The sequence below is a fragment of the Equus asinus genome, chromosome 30 (assembly GCF_041296235.1).
Source record: "Equus asinus isolate D_3611 breed Donkey chromosome 30, EquAss-T2T_v2, whole genome shotgun sequence".
In the NCBI taxonomy this organism is placed as follows: domain Eukaryota; kingdom Metazoa; phylum Chordata; class Mammalia; order Perissodactyla; family Equidae; genus Equus; species Equus asinus.
The window spans coordinates 23,562,275-23,577,968 of record NC_091819.1 but is presented as its reverse complement, the minus strand read 5'-3'; the positions used below and the strand labels follow the sequence as shown (position 1 = coordinate 23,577,968).

General features: G+C 36.7%; 1 protein-coding gene across 13 annotated transcripts in view; it reads left to right on the top strand.

Moving 5' to 3' along the window:
• CDC42BPA (CDC42 binding protein kinase alpha) overlaps positions 1-15,694 on the top strand; it is a 321,871-nt gene that overhangs the window by 174,967 nt on the left and 131,210 nt on the right. For all 13 annotated transcript variants that reach the window (XM_070501689.1, XM_070501686.1, XM_070501687.1 and 10 more), the window contains one exon: positions 13,216-13,338. In XM_070501689.1, the coding sequence (XP_070357790.1) occupies positions 13,216-13,338 (123 nt within the window). The remainder of the gene's footprint in view (positions 1-13,215; positions 13,339-15,694) is intronic.

Below are 15,694 nucleotides of genomic sequence, written 5' to 3'. Positions count from 1 at the left end.
TATGAATAAATACCTCTGGGGAGAGGAAAATGGGACTACTGGGACAAAGGGAAAAAGTGTTATCCTAGTATAACACTTACATTCTGATGTGTGTCACTTGGCATAATGTGCTCAAGGTCCATCCATATTGCAAATAGGAGGGTTTCCTCCTTTCTTATGGCTGAATGATATTCCATTGTGTGTGTGTGTACCCCATCTTTTTTATCCATTCATCCACTGATGTGCATTTAAGTTGTTTCCATATCTTGGCTATTGTGAATAATACTGCAATAAACATGAGAGTGCATATCTCTTTGAAATCCTGTTTTCATTTCCTTTTGGTGTATACCCCGAAGTAGAATTGCTGAATCATATGGTAGATCTGTTTTAATTTTTTGAGGAACCTCCTTACTGTTTTCCATAGTGGTTTGACCAATTTACATTCCCACCAGCAGTGTAAGGATTCCCTTTTCACAACATCCTCACCAGCACTTGTTGTCTCTTGTCTTCCTGATGATAGACGTTAATGTGTGAGGTGATATCTCATTGTGGTTTTGATTTGCATTGATTTGCATTTCCCTGATGATTAGTGAGATTGAGTGTCTTTTCATGTGCCTGTTGGCTATTTTGATGTCTTCTTTGGAAAAATGCCTATTTAGTTTTTCTGCTCTTTTTTTTTTTTTTTGGTGAGGAAGATTGGCCCTGAGCTAACATCTATTGCCAATCTTCCTCTTTTTGCTTGAGGAAGATTGTTGCTGAGCTAACATCTGTGCCAGTCCTCTTCTACTTTGTATATCGTATGCCTCCACAGCATGGCTTGATGAGTGGTGCTAGGTCTGTGCCCAGGATCTGAACCTGTGAACCCGGGGCCACCGAAGTGGAGCATTCAAACTTAACTGCTACGCCACTGGGCTGACCCCCTGCCCATTTTTTAAATCAAGTTGTTTGTTTTTTGTTAAGTTCTATGAGTTCTTTATATGTTTTGGATATTAACCCCTGATATATCTGATATATGGTTAGCAAAAATTTTCTCCCATTTGGTAGGCTGTCTTTTCATTTTGTTGTTTCTTTTGCTATACAGAAGATTTTTAGTTTGATGTAGTCCCATTTGTTGATTTTTGCTTTTTTGTTGTTTGTTCTTTTGGCATCATATCCAAAATATCATTGCCAAGACCAGTGTCCAGGAGTTGCTTCTTGATGTTTTCTTCTAGGAGTTTTATGGTATCAGGTGTTATGTGTAAGTCTTGGATCCATTTTGAGTTAATTTTTGTGAAATAGGGGTGGAATTTCATTGTTCTGCATGTGTTTCTCCAGTTTTCCCAGCACCATTTGTTGAAGAGACCATCCTTTCTGCATTGGGTGCTCTTGGCTCCCTTGTTGAATATTAGTTGACCATATACCCTGGGATTTAATTCTGGGCCATTTGTTCTGTTTCCTTGGTCTATGTGTCTATTTTTGTGCTGGTCCCATACTGTTTTTATTACTATGGGTTGCAGTATAGTTTGAAATCAGGAAGCCTGATACCTCCAGCTTTGTTTTTTCCTCAGGATTGCTTTGGCTGTTCAGGGTCTTTTGTGGTTCAACACACATGTTGGGATTGTGTCTTCTATTTCTCTGAAGAATGCCTTTGGTATTTTGATAGATATTGTGTTGAATCTGTAGATGGCTTTGGGTAGTATAGATATTTTAACAATAGTAATTCTTCTGATCCATGAACACAGGATGTCTTTCCATTTGTTTGTGTCTTCTTTGATTTCTTTCAGCAAAGTCTTATAGTTTTCATTGTACAGATCTTTCACTTCTTTGGTTAAATTTATTCCTGAGTATTTTATTGTTTTTGATGCTATTGTGAATGAGATAGTTTCCTTTATTTCTTTTTCAGATGCTTCATCATTAGTGTAAAGGAATGCAATTGACTTCTGTATGTTGATTTTGTATCTTTCAACTTTACTGAAATCATTGATTAGTTCCAACAGTTTTTTGGTTGACTCTTTGGGATTTTCAGTATATAAAATCATATCGGCAGCAATAGCAACAGTTTTATGTCTTTCTTTCTGATTTGGATTCCTTTTATTTCTTTGTCTTGGCTAATTGCTTTAGCTAGGACTTCCAATACTATGTTGAATAGTGAGAGTGGGCATCCTTGTCTTGTTTGTTATCATAGAGGAAAAGCTTTCAATTTTTCTTCCTTAAATACAATGTTAGCTGTGGGTTTGTCATATATGGCCTTTGTTATATTGAAGTGTGTTCCTTCTGTACCTAATCTGCTAAGTATTTTTATCCTGAAAGGATGTTGTGTTTTGTCACATGCTTTTTGTGTGTCTGTTGAGATGATCAGTTGATTTTTATGTTTCATTTTATTGGTGTGATGTATTACATTTATTGATTTGTGAACCTTGAACCATCTTTGCATCCCAGAGATAAATCCCACTTGGTCTTGGTGTATAATCCTTTTAATGTCTTCTTCAATTCAGTTTACTAATATTTTGTTGAGAATTTTTTGCATCTTTATTCATCAGGGATATTGGTCAATAGTTTTCTTTTCTTGTAATCTCCTTGTCTGGTTTTGGTATGAAGGTAATGCTGTCCTCGTAGAATGAGTTTGGAAGTGTTCCCTCCTCTTAAACATTTTGGAAGAGTTTGAGGAGGATTGATGTTAATTCTTCTTTAAATGTTTGGTAGAGTTCTCCAGTGAAGCTCTTTGGTCCTACGGTTTTCTGTATTGGGAGGTTTTTGATTACTGAGTCAGTCTCTTTACTTATTATTGGTTTGTTCAGATTTTCTATTTCTTCCTGATTCAATCTTGGTAGATTGTATGTTTCTAGAAATTTATCCATTTCTTCTAGGTTATGTAATTTCTTGGCATATAATTGTTCATAGTAGTCTCTTATAATCCTATGTAGTTGTGTAGTATTAGTTATAATCTTTCCTCTTTCATTTCTAATTTTATTTATTTGAACCTCCTTTCTTTTTTCCTTAAAACATTATCTTCTAGATAAATGTTTATGAATTTTGTTTATCTTTTCAAAGAACCTCTCTTAGTTTTGTTGATCCTTTTTATTTTTTTTCTGATCTCTATTTCATTTATTTCTGCTCTGATCTTTATTATTTCCTGCCTTCTGCTAATTTTGGGCTTAATTTGTTCTTTTTTTTCCTAGTTCTTTGAGGTGTAAAGTTAGGTTGTTTACTTGAGATCTTTCTAATTTCTTAATATCTGTGTTTATGGCTATAAATTTTCCTCTCAGAACTACTTTTACTGCATTCCACAAACTTAATATATTGTATTTTCATTTGCATTTGTTTTGAGATAATTTTTTATTTCTCTTGATTTCTTCTTTGACTCATTGATTGCTCAAAAGTATGTTGTTTAGTTTCCACATATTTGTAGGTCTTCTCACTTTCCTCTTGTTGTTGATTTCTAGTTTCATACTGTTGTGGTCAGAAAAGATAGTTGGTATGATTTCAATCTTTTTAAATTTGCTAAGATTTGTTTTTTGTCCTGTCGTATGATCTGTCCTGGAGAATGTTCCATGTGCACTTAAGAAGAGTGTGTATTCTGCTGCTATTTGATGGAATGTTTTTTATATGTCTATTAAGTCCATTTATTCTAAAGTATGGTTCAATTCCAATGTTTCTTTGTTGATTTTTCTGTCTGGACGTTTTATCCTTTGCTGATAATGGGGTATTGAAGTCCCCTACTGTCATTGTATGGTGGTTTGTTTCTCCCTTAAGATCTTTTAGTATTTTGCTTAATATATTTTGCTTGTTCAGGTGTTGGGAGCATATATATTTACAATCGCTATATCTTCTTATAGTATTGACTCCTTTATCATTATATAATGACCTTCTTTGTCTCTTGTTACCATTTTTGGCTTGAAGTCTGTTTTGTCTAAGTATGGCTACACTCACTTTGTTTTGTTTTCTGCTTGCTTGGAATATCATCTTCCATCCCTTCACTTGGAGCCTATGTGTGTCTTTAGAGCTGAAATGAGTCTCCTGTAGGCAACAAATAGTTGGGTCTTGTTTTTTTATCTATCGAGCCACTTTGTGCCTTTTGATTGTTGAGCTCAATTCATTTACATTTAGGGTGATTATTGATATGTAAGGACTTACTACTGCCTTTTTATCTTTTGCCTTCTGGTTATTTTGTATCTCTATTTCTTTTTCCGTCTGTTTTTGTCTACCTTTGTAAGTTGGTGGTTTTCTATGGTGATTTGCTCATTCTCCCCTTTTTTAATGTTTCGTGTCTCTGCTCTAGATTTTTGCTTTGTGGTTACCATGAAGTTTACATAAAATATCTCATAGATAAAATAGTCCATTTTCTGGTGATAGCAACTTATCTTCATTTGCCTATAGAGGTTCTATACTTTTATTCCTCCCCTTCTGGCCCTGAGCTAACATCTGTTGCCAAACTTCCTCTCTTAGCTTGAGGAAGATTGTCCCTGAGCTAACATCCATGCTAATCTTCTTCTATTTTGTACGTGAGATGCCACCACAGAATGGCTTGATGAGTGGTGTGTAGGTCTGCGCCCAGGATCCGAACCCATGAACCCCGGGCTGCTGAAGCAAAGTGTGCAAACTTAAGCACTACACCACTGGCCATCCCCTACTTTTTATATTTTTGATGTCACAAATTATCTCTTTTTATGCTGTAGATTCATTACCAAATTGTAGAAGCTGTAGTTATTTTAATGCTCTCTTCCTTTAACATTTATGCTATAATTGTTTAACACTGTTCTAAAATAAAGTTGCAGGTTTCTAATTCTGACTGTCTGTTTATCACCTTAATCAGAGTTTTGCATACTTTGATCTTTTCATTTCAGCTTAAAGAGCTCAACATTTCTTGTAAGGCAGGTCTAGTGGTGGAGAACTCCCTCAGCTTTTGTTTGTCTGGGAAAGCCTTTATATCTTCTTTATATGTGGAGGACACCTTTATCATGTAGAGTATTCTTGGCTGCAAATTTTTATTTTTCAATACTTTGAATATGTCATTCCACTGTCCTGGCCTATAGAGTTTTTACTGAGAAATCTGATAGCCTGATGGGGGTTCCTTTGTAGGTTACTTTCTTTGTTCCCTAGCTGCCTTTAAAATTCTTTCTCATTGACTTTTAACAGTTTCATTATAATATGTATTGGAGAAAGCCTTTTTGCATTGAAATAGTAAGGTGTTGTTTTAGCTTCGTGGATTTGTATGTCCAGTTTCTTCCCCAGGTTTGGGAAGTTCTCAGCTATTATTTCTTTAAATAAACCCCTTGCCCCCTTCTCCCTCTCTTCTCCTTCTAGCATACCCATTATCCTTATATTGGCTTTTCTAATGGAGTCTGATAACTCATACAGAGTTTCTTCACTTTTTAGAAATCTTAGTTCTCGCTCCTTTCCGCCTGAATCATTTCAAAATTCCTGTCCTCCAGATCTCTTACTCTGTCTTTCATCTGGTCTGCTCTATATCCAATACTTTCTAATGCACTTTTCATCTCATTTGAGTTCTTTAGCTCCAGAATTTTTGTTTGGTTGTTTTTATAATTTCAATCTCTTTTGTAAAGCACTCCTTGTGTTTATTAATTTTGTCCCTGAGTTCATTGAGTTGCCTTTCCGAGTTTTCTTATAAATTGTTGAATTTCTTCATAACAGCTATTTTGAGTTCTTTATCAGATCACAGTATTCCATGTCTTTGAGTTTGGTTGCTGGAGAATTGTCGTTTTCTTTTTGTGATACTGTGTTGCCATGCTTTTTCATAGTGTTTCATAAAATGTGCCTCTGCCATAACGTTTGAAGTAGCAGACACCTTTCCTGTTTAGATAAGGCTTTGTTTATTTTGATTCTAAGAGTTCAACTGGTTGGCGATCAGAAGCCTTTCTATTGTTTTCCAGAATTTGGTGCTATAACACAAGTTTTTGGTTTCTCAGAACTCACCTGAGTTGACTCACCACCAAAGCTGACTCACCACTAGAGTTTGGAGGATGTGTGAAAAAAGCTGGTGGCAGAGGGGTAGGGAGTGTGCAAGTCTTTGGGTAGGTAGGAGGGTCCTCGAGTGGGGGATCCCAGAAGTCTGTGGGCAGACAGCAGGAAACGCATTCCTTCAGTTCTTTTTGTCTGCCTTCTTCCCTTTCCTTTCTTTCCCCCTAGTCATGGAGGTCTGTCCTCAGAAGTCTAGGTGTTACTGAAGAGCAAAGGTGTCTCTCCAGCTGCAGCCCTTGCAGCCAGGCCAACTTTCATTTACCACTTTCACTTTCCACTTCCTCTGCTAGAGAGATCACTGCTGCCACCGCTGCTGCAACTATCTTGGCTCTGTAGCCTCCTCCGAGTTCCAACCCACCCCCTTTTGGATGCACAGATGGAGGGCTCTCTCGGGTGTTCTGGTGTGCCTTGCAGAGGCACTTTTGTTCAGTTATGGATGTCCAGTTCGTTGCAAATCGAAAGGGAGAGGAAAAAGGAAGGACTCATGCCACCATGATGCTGATGTCACTCTGTTTGGATTTTTAAGTGGTGATATATGTAAAGTGTGCAGGTGTTCTACTTTTAAGAGTAAGCCCCGTAAATGTTGAGATCTGTGTACATTCATATTATCTCCATCCCAGCCAACATGTAGAACATTTCTAGCATAGCATAGAAGTTCACTCATGCCCTTTGCCACTTTATAACTCATTACTCTGAAGTAAACACTACCCTACCATTTTTCACCATAAATTAATCTTACCTATTCTTGAACTTCATATAAATGGTTTCATACAGTATGTTCTCATCTGTATCTAGCTTCTTTCATATAACATGTTTTTCAGATTCATCCATGTTGTATATGTATCAATAGTTTGTTCCTTTTTTTACTGCTGTTTAGTATTACATTGTATGTAAATACTGAAAATTTATTTATCCAGTGTCTTTATCCATTCTGGCTTGTATAACAAAATACAACAGATTGGGTGGCTTATAAACAACATAAATTTATTTTTCACAGTTCTAGAGGCTGGAAGTCCAAGGTCAAAGTGCCACCATGGTCAAGTGAGGGTTCATGGCCAGCACCTTCTTGCTGTGTCCTCACCTGGTGGAAGGGGCTAAGGATCTCCACGGGCTCTCTTTTATAAGGCACTAATCCCACTCATGAGGACTCTACTCTTATAACTTACGCACCTCCCAAAGGCCACTCCCTAATAACATCATCTTTGGGGATTAGGATTTCAACATATGAATTTGGGGGACACACAGACATTCAGACCATACCTTTCAATCTGTTGTTGTTGAACATTTGGGTCTTTTCCATTTCTTTTGATGGTCATATGTGTTTAATTTCTCTTGGGTATCTACCTACGAGTAGGATTTCTGGGACATAGGATAGCCTATTTTCAGCTTTAAAAAAGTATTGTCTAAGAGTTTTCTGAAGTGATTGTATCAGTATTTCCACTTGTTTTATATTCCTATGCAAATTTGATATTGTTAGCTTTATAACTTTTAGCCATTTTGGTGTCTGTGTAGTGGTCTCTCTCTGTGATTTTAATTTGCGTTTCCCTAATAAGTATAAGATTGAGTATTTTTTCATATACTTACTCTCCATTTGGGTATTCACTCTGTGAAGTCCCTGTTCAAGGTTCTTGCCCATCTTTTCTGTTAGGTCTTTGTATATCTTTTTTAAAAATAATTTTTATTTTACCACTTTATAAACAATATAAGAACCTTACAACAACTCTTTGTGTAGTTGTTATATAGTTTACCTCTGTCTATGTTGTAAACCTTTCAATACATTTATTTTATTGTTGCTTTAAGTATTGACTGCTCATTAATTTAAATATATATATATATATATATATTTTTTTTTTTTTGGTGAGGAAGATTGGCCCTGAGCTAACACCCATTGCCAATCTTCCTCTTTTTTGCTTGAGGAATATTGTCACCTTAGCTAACATCTGTGCCAATCTTCCTCTAATTTGTATATGGGATGCCGCCACAGCATGGCTTGATGAGTGATGTGCAGGTCCATGCCTAGGATCTGAACTTAGAAACACTGGGCTGCCCAAGCAGAGTGCACAAACTCAACCACTACACCACCGGGCCAGCCCCTAAATATATTCTTTTATTCACACATTTACCCTTTTGCTGCCTTTTATTTCTTCCTAATGATCCATGTTTCCATCTGGAATCATTTTTCTTTGGTCTGAAAAACCACTATTAGTATTTTTTGTGATATTTGTGTATTATGACAAAATCTCTCAGATTTTGTTTGTCTGAGATGTCTTTATTCTGCCTTCATTTTTGAAGTGTATTTTGCTGGGTTAGAATTCTAGCTTGGCAGTTTTTTCTTTCAATGCTCTACAGATGTTATTCCATTGTTTTCTGATTTCCATTATATTTGAGAAGCCAGCTGTTAATCTTGGTCTCTTGAATATATCTTTTTTTCCCCCTCTGGCTGCTTTTAAGATTTTCTTCTTAACTTCAGTTTCAAGCAGTTTGACTTTATCTGCCTAGGAGTGGTTTTCTTTTTATTAATGTAAAATCCTTTGTGGGATTCACTGAGCTTCTGGAATCTTGATTGATATCTTCCATCAATTTTGGAAAATTCTAAGCCATGACTTCTGTAGATATTTCTTTTGCCCTATTCACTCTCTACTCCTTCTGGGACTCTAATTGTGTATATCTTAGACTGTGTCCCACATTTCTTTTATTCTCTATCCTGTTCCTTCCATTCTTAGTTTTCTTTGTGCTTAATTTTGATATTTTCTATTGACTTGCCTTCAAGTTTATTAGTCCTGTTTTCTGCTGTATCTATTCTGATGTTAAGTACATCCAATGACTCTTAATTTCAGATATTGTCTCTTTTAGTTCAAGAATATCCATTTGAATCTTCCTTAAAGTCTCTGATTCTCTGTTGAAATTTCTCATCTTTTTGTCTATCTTTTCCTCTATTTTCTTTAACATGTTAGTAACAGTTATTTCAAAGTCCTTGTTTGCTAATTCCAACACCTGAATCATCTGTGAGTCTGTCTCTATTTCTGTTGTTTTCTTTTGATTATTGATCACACATTCCTGCTTTTCCAAATATCTCATAATTTTTATTGTATGACAAATATCATGAATAAAAATAAGACAGAAAATGGTGTTTATGTTATTTTCACTACAGAGAGGATTTTCCTTTCTTTGTCCAATCAGGAGTTGATCTAGGTCAAGGCTGGGTTGCAGTTTTAATTAGACTTGGCCTGCCTCCTGTCTCACAGGTCATGGAGAATTGGATGGATCCTGGTTGGGGCTCTTTCTCCCTCACTGTATAAATGGTGGGAGATTTATTGTGTCCCTCAGCCTCCTACCCCAATGCCACTTCCAAATTTGGCAGATGTCTTGATGGGGATACAGGTCATGTGTTTGAGACAGTCCCTCTTTCTGGAGCGTGACTGCCTCTGAAATACTTCAGTACTATAGGAGATCCCAGTCTGACTCATAGAAGCTCCCTAACTTCCCATGCATTTCCCAGATACAAGAAATGTACCACGAGGAAAACAACACCACATATTTACAGAACCTGAGGTTTCCAAATTGTTGCAGCAGCCCCACCCATCCTCCAGAAGCTGTGATTTTTTTTTTTTCCCCCAATGCAATATCCCTCAATTCAGGGCAACCTTGAGCCTAAGCTTCCTCACAGGATTGGATTCATTTCCAAAGTAAGAGGCAGCTGTCATAGTCTTTTCACCTCAGGGTGGCTCATCCATCTCTGATTTATTTTACTTAGTCCTCTTTGCTTTCCCAGATACATGATGTTGGTAAAAATAAGATTTTTACAAATTATATAGTGTATTTTTATTTTTCTCAGCAGGAGCAATAGAGCAATGACCTGTTGCTTCCTGCTCCATCCTATTCTGAATGAGAAATTCGTATTTCCCAGGGGTTTTTTATGTTTTGAATTCTTCAGTATGATCCTAGAGAGTATCATTACGTCATTGGTATCATTTATACAAAGCAAACCCAACGAAAATATAAGATCATTGCCTTTTACTGTTAATCTCTGTTTCATACAATGGCATGGGTTAACATATAAGCAGATTCATCCATTTATCAGCTATATACTGAGCGCCGATGAGCCAGGAACTGTTCTGCACATAACCAGGCATATAATAATGAAGAGAAAAAGAAAAACTACCTGCCCTCGCAGTGCTTACATTCTATTTTGAGAAGACAGACAATAAATCAAAGCAGGGTCATCAGCTGAGAATAAGGAAGGTGGAGAGTGTATTAGATTTTTAACAAGTAAAAGAGAAGATGTGAAATGGTCAGTTTAGAGAAGAGACGAGTAAATGTACTAAGAAATGTTTTAGAATTGCCAGGCATCGCCAAGCTATTTAAGATTAGTACACATGAATTTTAAATGACTGTGTTTTCTCCAACCACGTTCAGCTACTAGGGTGAAAGCACAAAGTAGGAGGAGAGTAAGATTTAGCCAAGATTAAGGCCTTCTTGGCTAAGTACACCGGAGGAGAGACAGACAAAGAAATCGAAGGTGTGCGTAGAAAGCAGTTATTGTAGTGATGACAAATGAATCTAACCCAGGTAAACAAGGAAGAGAAGAGGAAAGACTGGAAAGCATTGGGAATAGTGGAGTGGCACTCTTGGTGGCATTGAGGAATTATTGAAGTGGTCTCTAGAGTAAGTACTCTAATACTTGAAATCAAGATTTTGGAGGGTGTACAGTTATTTATTAATAGTGATAAAGTATACAGTAGCACTTCTCAGTAGGTGAACTGCAAGCTTTTGGGCAGAGTAATTCTTTGATGTGAGAGACTGTTGCACATTATGTAAGGCATTGAGCTTTCCTGGTCCCCAGACACTGAATGTCTGTAGCCATCTCCTAGCACTGTGTCAGTACCACCCCACCCCAACCCCTCCACCACACACACACGCAAGACATACTTATTTCTAAATTTGCATAAGGTGAGAACCACTGATTTAGGGTGTGACCAGTGGATTTTGTGGTTGTGCTAGAGAGAAGTCTACCAGCTAGCTTGTTTTGGGCTGCAAGTAATAGAATTCTTAAAAAATATGGATTTATTATCTCACATAAAAAGACGGAAGTAGACAGTTTTCAGTGCTGATATTGAGGTTAGTTTCTCTGTGATTTTCTTGGCTTTCTCCTCATGAATCCACAATACTGCTAAAGTTCCAGACTTTGTGTGTTGACACATCCAGAGACCAGAAAAAAAGGAATGTTCATTTAAGGAACCTTCTCACTTAATAGGAGATTAAACCTTTCCAAGCAGCCCCCTAGTGGATTTCTTCTCAAGGCAGTCTTAGTTCTAACCAGGCCGCATTCTTAGTTCTTAACCAATACTGGCAGTGTAAAGTGGGAAAACCATGATTGATTTAAACCATCCTCAATTTTAGCTGGGCTCGCCTTGCCTATGCACATTGTAGCCTGACGTGAATTTGGTTCTTAAGCAAGAAGAGAGGAATAGCTGCCAAGTAAAAAACAAACCCAGCAGTATCTGTCACAGGGGATTTGTCTGCCTGCCTGAGAAGCCAGTGTTTGGTGGATTGTCTATTTTGATGTTAAAGATACTAAGAGTGAAAAAGAGAGTTGTAGTGGGAAGAAGGGCAGTGAACAATGTGTGAGATCGTTATTCAAGAAGAAAATCAGACAGGAAAGACAGTGGATAGTTACAATAAACAGGTCTTTCAGCAGACCTAGGATTTATCAGGGGGACAGAGGGGACAAAGAGGAGCAGGTGTGCCTACCCCACCTCCATACCCTGCAGTTTGTGGGGTGGAGCAGGAAAGACAGCGCCTAGTAATGTCCACTGGGTATTTTTATGACTCCCCATTTTCTATTCCCAACTTAGATTTCTTTAAAAAAATGAAAGATGTTCTTTTAAAAATAATAAACACAGAAAGCATCAGTTTTTAGCATGTTTTGAATCCAAAGAAAAAGAAATGTCTAAGAAATATGTATTGGATGTAGAAGATCATGATTAGATGTACAATATGGTATATCTTACACCTGTAATTCAAATTAACAAATATTTGATGGCAACCAAGTGTACGAAGATAACGATGCTATTCTCTGTACAGGTGGTAAAACTCTCCATCCTCTGAAGGTCATAGTCTTTTGGAATTTAAAATATATATATAAATAATATAAGTAATACATATGGTATTAATATAAGTTGTATAAGTAGTAAGTTATATAAAGCCTTATATAAACAATGTAAGTAGCTTAATGCAATCTATAATGATTTGTACTAACGAAACATTATGGTGCAATAAAGACTTAATATCGGCGGGGCTAGCCTGGTGACACAGTGGTTAAGTTCATGCACTGTGCTTCAGCAGGCCAGGGTACACGAGTTTGGATCTCGAGCACGGACCTGTGCACCACTCATCAAGCCATGCTGTGGCGGCATCCCACATACAAAATAGAGGAAGATGGGCACAGATTTAGCTCAGGGCCAATCTTCTTCATCACAAAAAAAAAAAAAGCACAAAGCTGGTTCCCAAACAATACCACTGTAGATTAAAAAAAAAAAAAGAGTTACTATCGGGGAATGCTGCATAAGATAGCTGAATAACTATTTTAGGACAAGGGTGGTTTCATTTCTGACATAAAATGGTTTTAAAGTTTTCTTTTTTTCCATAGCGTTTGATGCTGAGAATAAGCCTCAGTAGAATTAATGTTTCTTTAATATCTTACATCTTCTGATTAGAACCACAAGATAAATTAATAATCTCTATTTTAACTAAATTGTTGAGGAAAACTCGTCTATAGGTGAGCCTCAACTTTCATGTACAAAATTTGGAACGCCAGCAGTTCTACCTATTATATATTAACATCTCTAAACCTTCCTTCACACACTAGACTCAGTTTTTCATTCATCGTCTGACACACGACGTTTTGGGTTATCACATGATGACACTCTCTGCTGGGATGAAAGGGGCTGAACAGTTGACTCACTGGCAGAGTGTTTAAAATTGAAAAGCTCTCTGCTGGGATGAAAGGGGCTGAACAGTTGACTCACTGGCAGAGTGTTTAAAATTGAAAAGCTCACATGTTAGAAGGTGGCTTCTTTCCTACGTGTAATTTTAAAGACATATGCAGTGGAGTTTTGTGACTTAATTTTAATGTGTTTGCATTGCTTTTTGTCAAGGTAGTTGTTTTGATCAGGAGAATTGTGTAAGGATTTCCCTAGAAAGATGTATGTTGCTATTAGTTTAAAAAATTTAGAGTATCATCATATTTCTCATTCTGTCTTTTATTGTTTCTTTTAGAGTCAACGCAGACTGTCCAAGCTCTGCAGTATTCGACTGCTGATGGTCCACTCACAGCAAGCAAAGATTTAGAAATAAAAAACTTAAAAGAAGAAATCGAAAAACTAAGGAAACAAGTAAGAGGTAAATTTCTGTGACAAACTATTAATTTAGATTTTTAAAAGTTTTTTATTCACACACAAAGCGTTTATTGAGGACCTATCATGTGTTATGTAGTGTGGGTTATATGCCTGAGAGGGAAAAACAAGTAAGAGGGTTTCTGTTCTTATGGAGCTCACATTTTGCTCTAGGAAAAAGATAAACAAATAGTTTTTGTAATACCCATGAAAAGGCTGTAAGAAAAATAAGCATAGGTACTTGGAGAGTACATAGGAGGCGCACCTACCCAGATTTAAGTTAACAAAGATGACTCTTTTGGAAGACATTAGTTTGGGATATTTAGTTGGAATTTGCCTGGCATCTGTGAGTAGGGGAAGAGCGTTGGGGTGAGGAAGAAGGACAGTGTAGAGTGGGGATTACATGTATACAGATGTCGAGCCATGTGAGAATTTGTTTTCTTTGAAACAATTCATTTTTCAGTGTATTGCTGAGCTTAATTAAGATTAATTTTGACAATTGTTGATATGCCTATTATATCCATTCATTCATTTATTCCATTCATTCAGCAAATATTTTTTGAGCACCGACTGTGTACCCAGGTGTCATTTTAGACTCTTGGTATGTAGTACTAATCAGAATGACAAAAATCCTTGTCCTTGCTAGGGTGGAAGGCAAACAGAAGACATAAAACAATAACTGTATAACTTTCTAAATAATACGTTATGTTAGAAAGTGATTGGTGCTTTAAAATAGAGCAGAATAAGGAGAGTGGGTCAGAAGTGCAAGGTGAAGACTGTTCTGATTTTAAGTAGGGTGGTCCAGGTGTAAGCCTCATGGAGAAGGTGACATGTGAGCAAAACTTGAAGATGGAAAGGGGCTTAGCCATGCAGTTGCATGGGAAACACATGTTCCCAGCAGGAGGACTAGTCAGTGCAAAAGCCCTAAAGTCAGCATGTTCCTCATGAGTTCAGATAAAACACAGAGGACAGCATGGCTGGAGCAGAATGAGCAAGCAAGGAGAGAGGAAGGAGGTGAGGTTAGAGAAGTAAAGGGGTGGAGAGAGGTTGTTACCTGATCAGTAGAGTCCTACTGACTAGTAGAAGGTCTTTGATTTTTTCTGTGAGTGAAATGGGAGCTTCTTGCAGAGTTGAGAGTCATCGTGTGATCTTGGTTAAGTAGAGGAACAGAGAGGGAGAGAAGGTACTGTTTTAGCTAGGATGGTCCAGCCCCTCCAGAAATGCATTTTAGGCCAAAATAAGTGAAGGAAAAGTAAGAATCTGATACAGGGTCTTTTATGGAAAGGACTATTTAAAATGCCATATTAATACTTTGCTTATATTAAATGCACATGGAGATTTTAAATTTGAACATAATTTATGCTGTTCTGTTTTTTAAGGGATTCTCTTTCTAAGAATTTTCTCTTTATCAAAATTTTATAGCTAAAAATAAGTTAGATTAAGAGTGTGATAAGCAGAATCATTTGCTTTGATATGAGCAATAAAATATTTTTGGTGGCAATGAATGTGTTAGAGTTCTTTGACACTAAAAAAGCAGTGGAACACAAGACCAACTAGGATGGTCAGTGACATATCTTCAGAGAGGTAATACGGATTTGGAAAACAGTCATAAGCCTATCTCATTTATTAGTTCTAGAAAAGTTTTTGAAAATCTTTTATAGATTCTTTGTGATTTTTTGTGCTGACCATCATGCATCTGCTAATAAGAATAGTTTTATTTCAGCCTTTATGGTCTCTATGCTTTTTACGTCCGTTTCTTCTCTAATTGCACTGGCTAGAACTTGCAGCAGTGTGTTGAAGAAGAGGGGTGACAACGGACATCCTGGCTTTCTTCCCTGTCTTATGGGGAAAGCATGCAGTCTTTCACCATTAAGTGTAATATTTGTTGTAGGTTTTTTATAGATGCTCTTTATCAAGTCAGAAATTCCCTTCTATTCCTGTATTTCTAAGGGTTTTTATCATGAATAGGTGTTGAATTTTTTCTTCATTGATTAATATGAACATGTGATTTTTTTTTCTTTATTTAACCTGTTAGTATGGTGGATTAGACTGGTTGATTTTGAAATATTTGAACTAACCTTACGTCCCTGGAATATGTACATCCCTGGTCATGGTATATAATTATTTTTATATATTACTAAATTCTATTCTATATACGTGAGTGATATTAGTCTTTGGTTTTCTTTTTTCTTTTGTACTGCCTTTGTTTTTTTTTTACTGAGATATAGTTGACATATGTAACATTATATTAGTTTCAGGCATACAACATAGTGATTTGATATTTGTATGCGTTGTGAAATGATCACCACAGAAGTCTAGTTAACATCCATCACCACACACAGTACAATTTTTTTTCTTGTGAT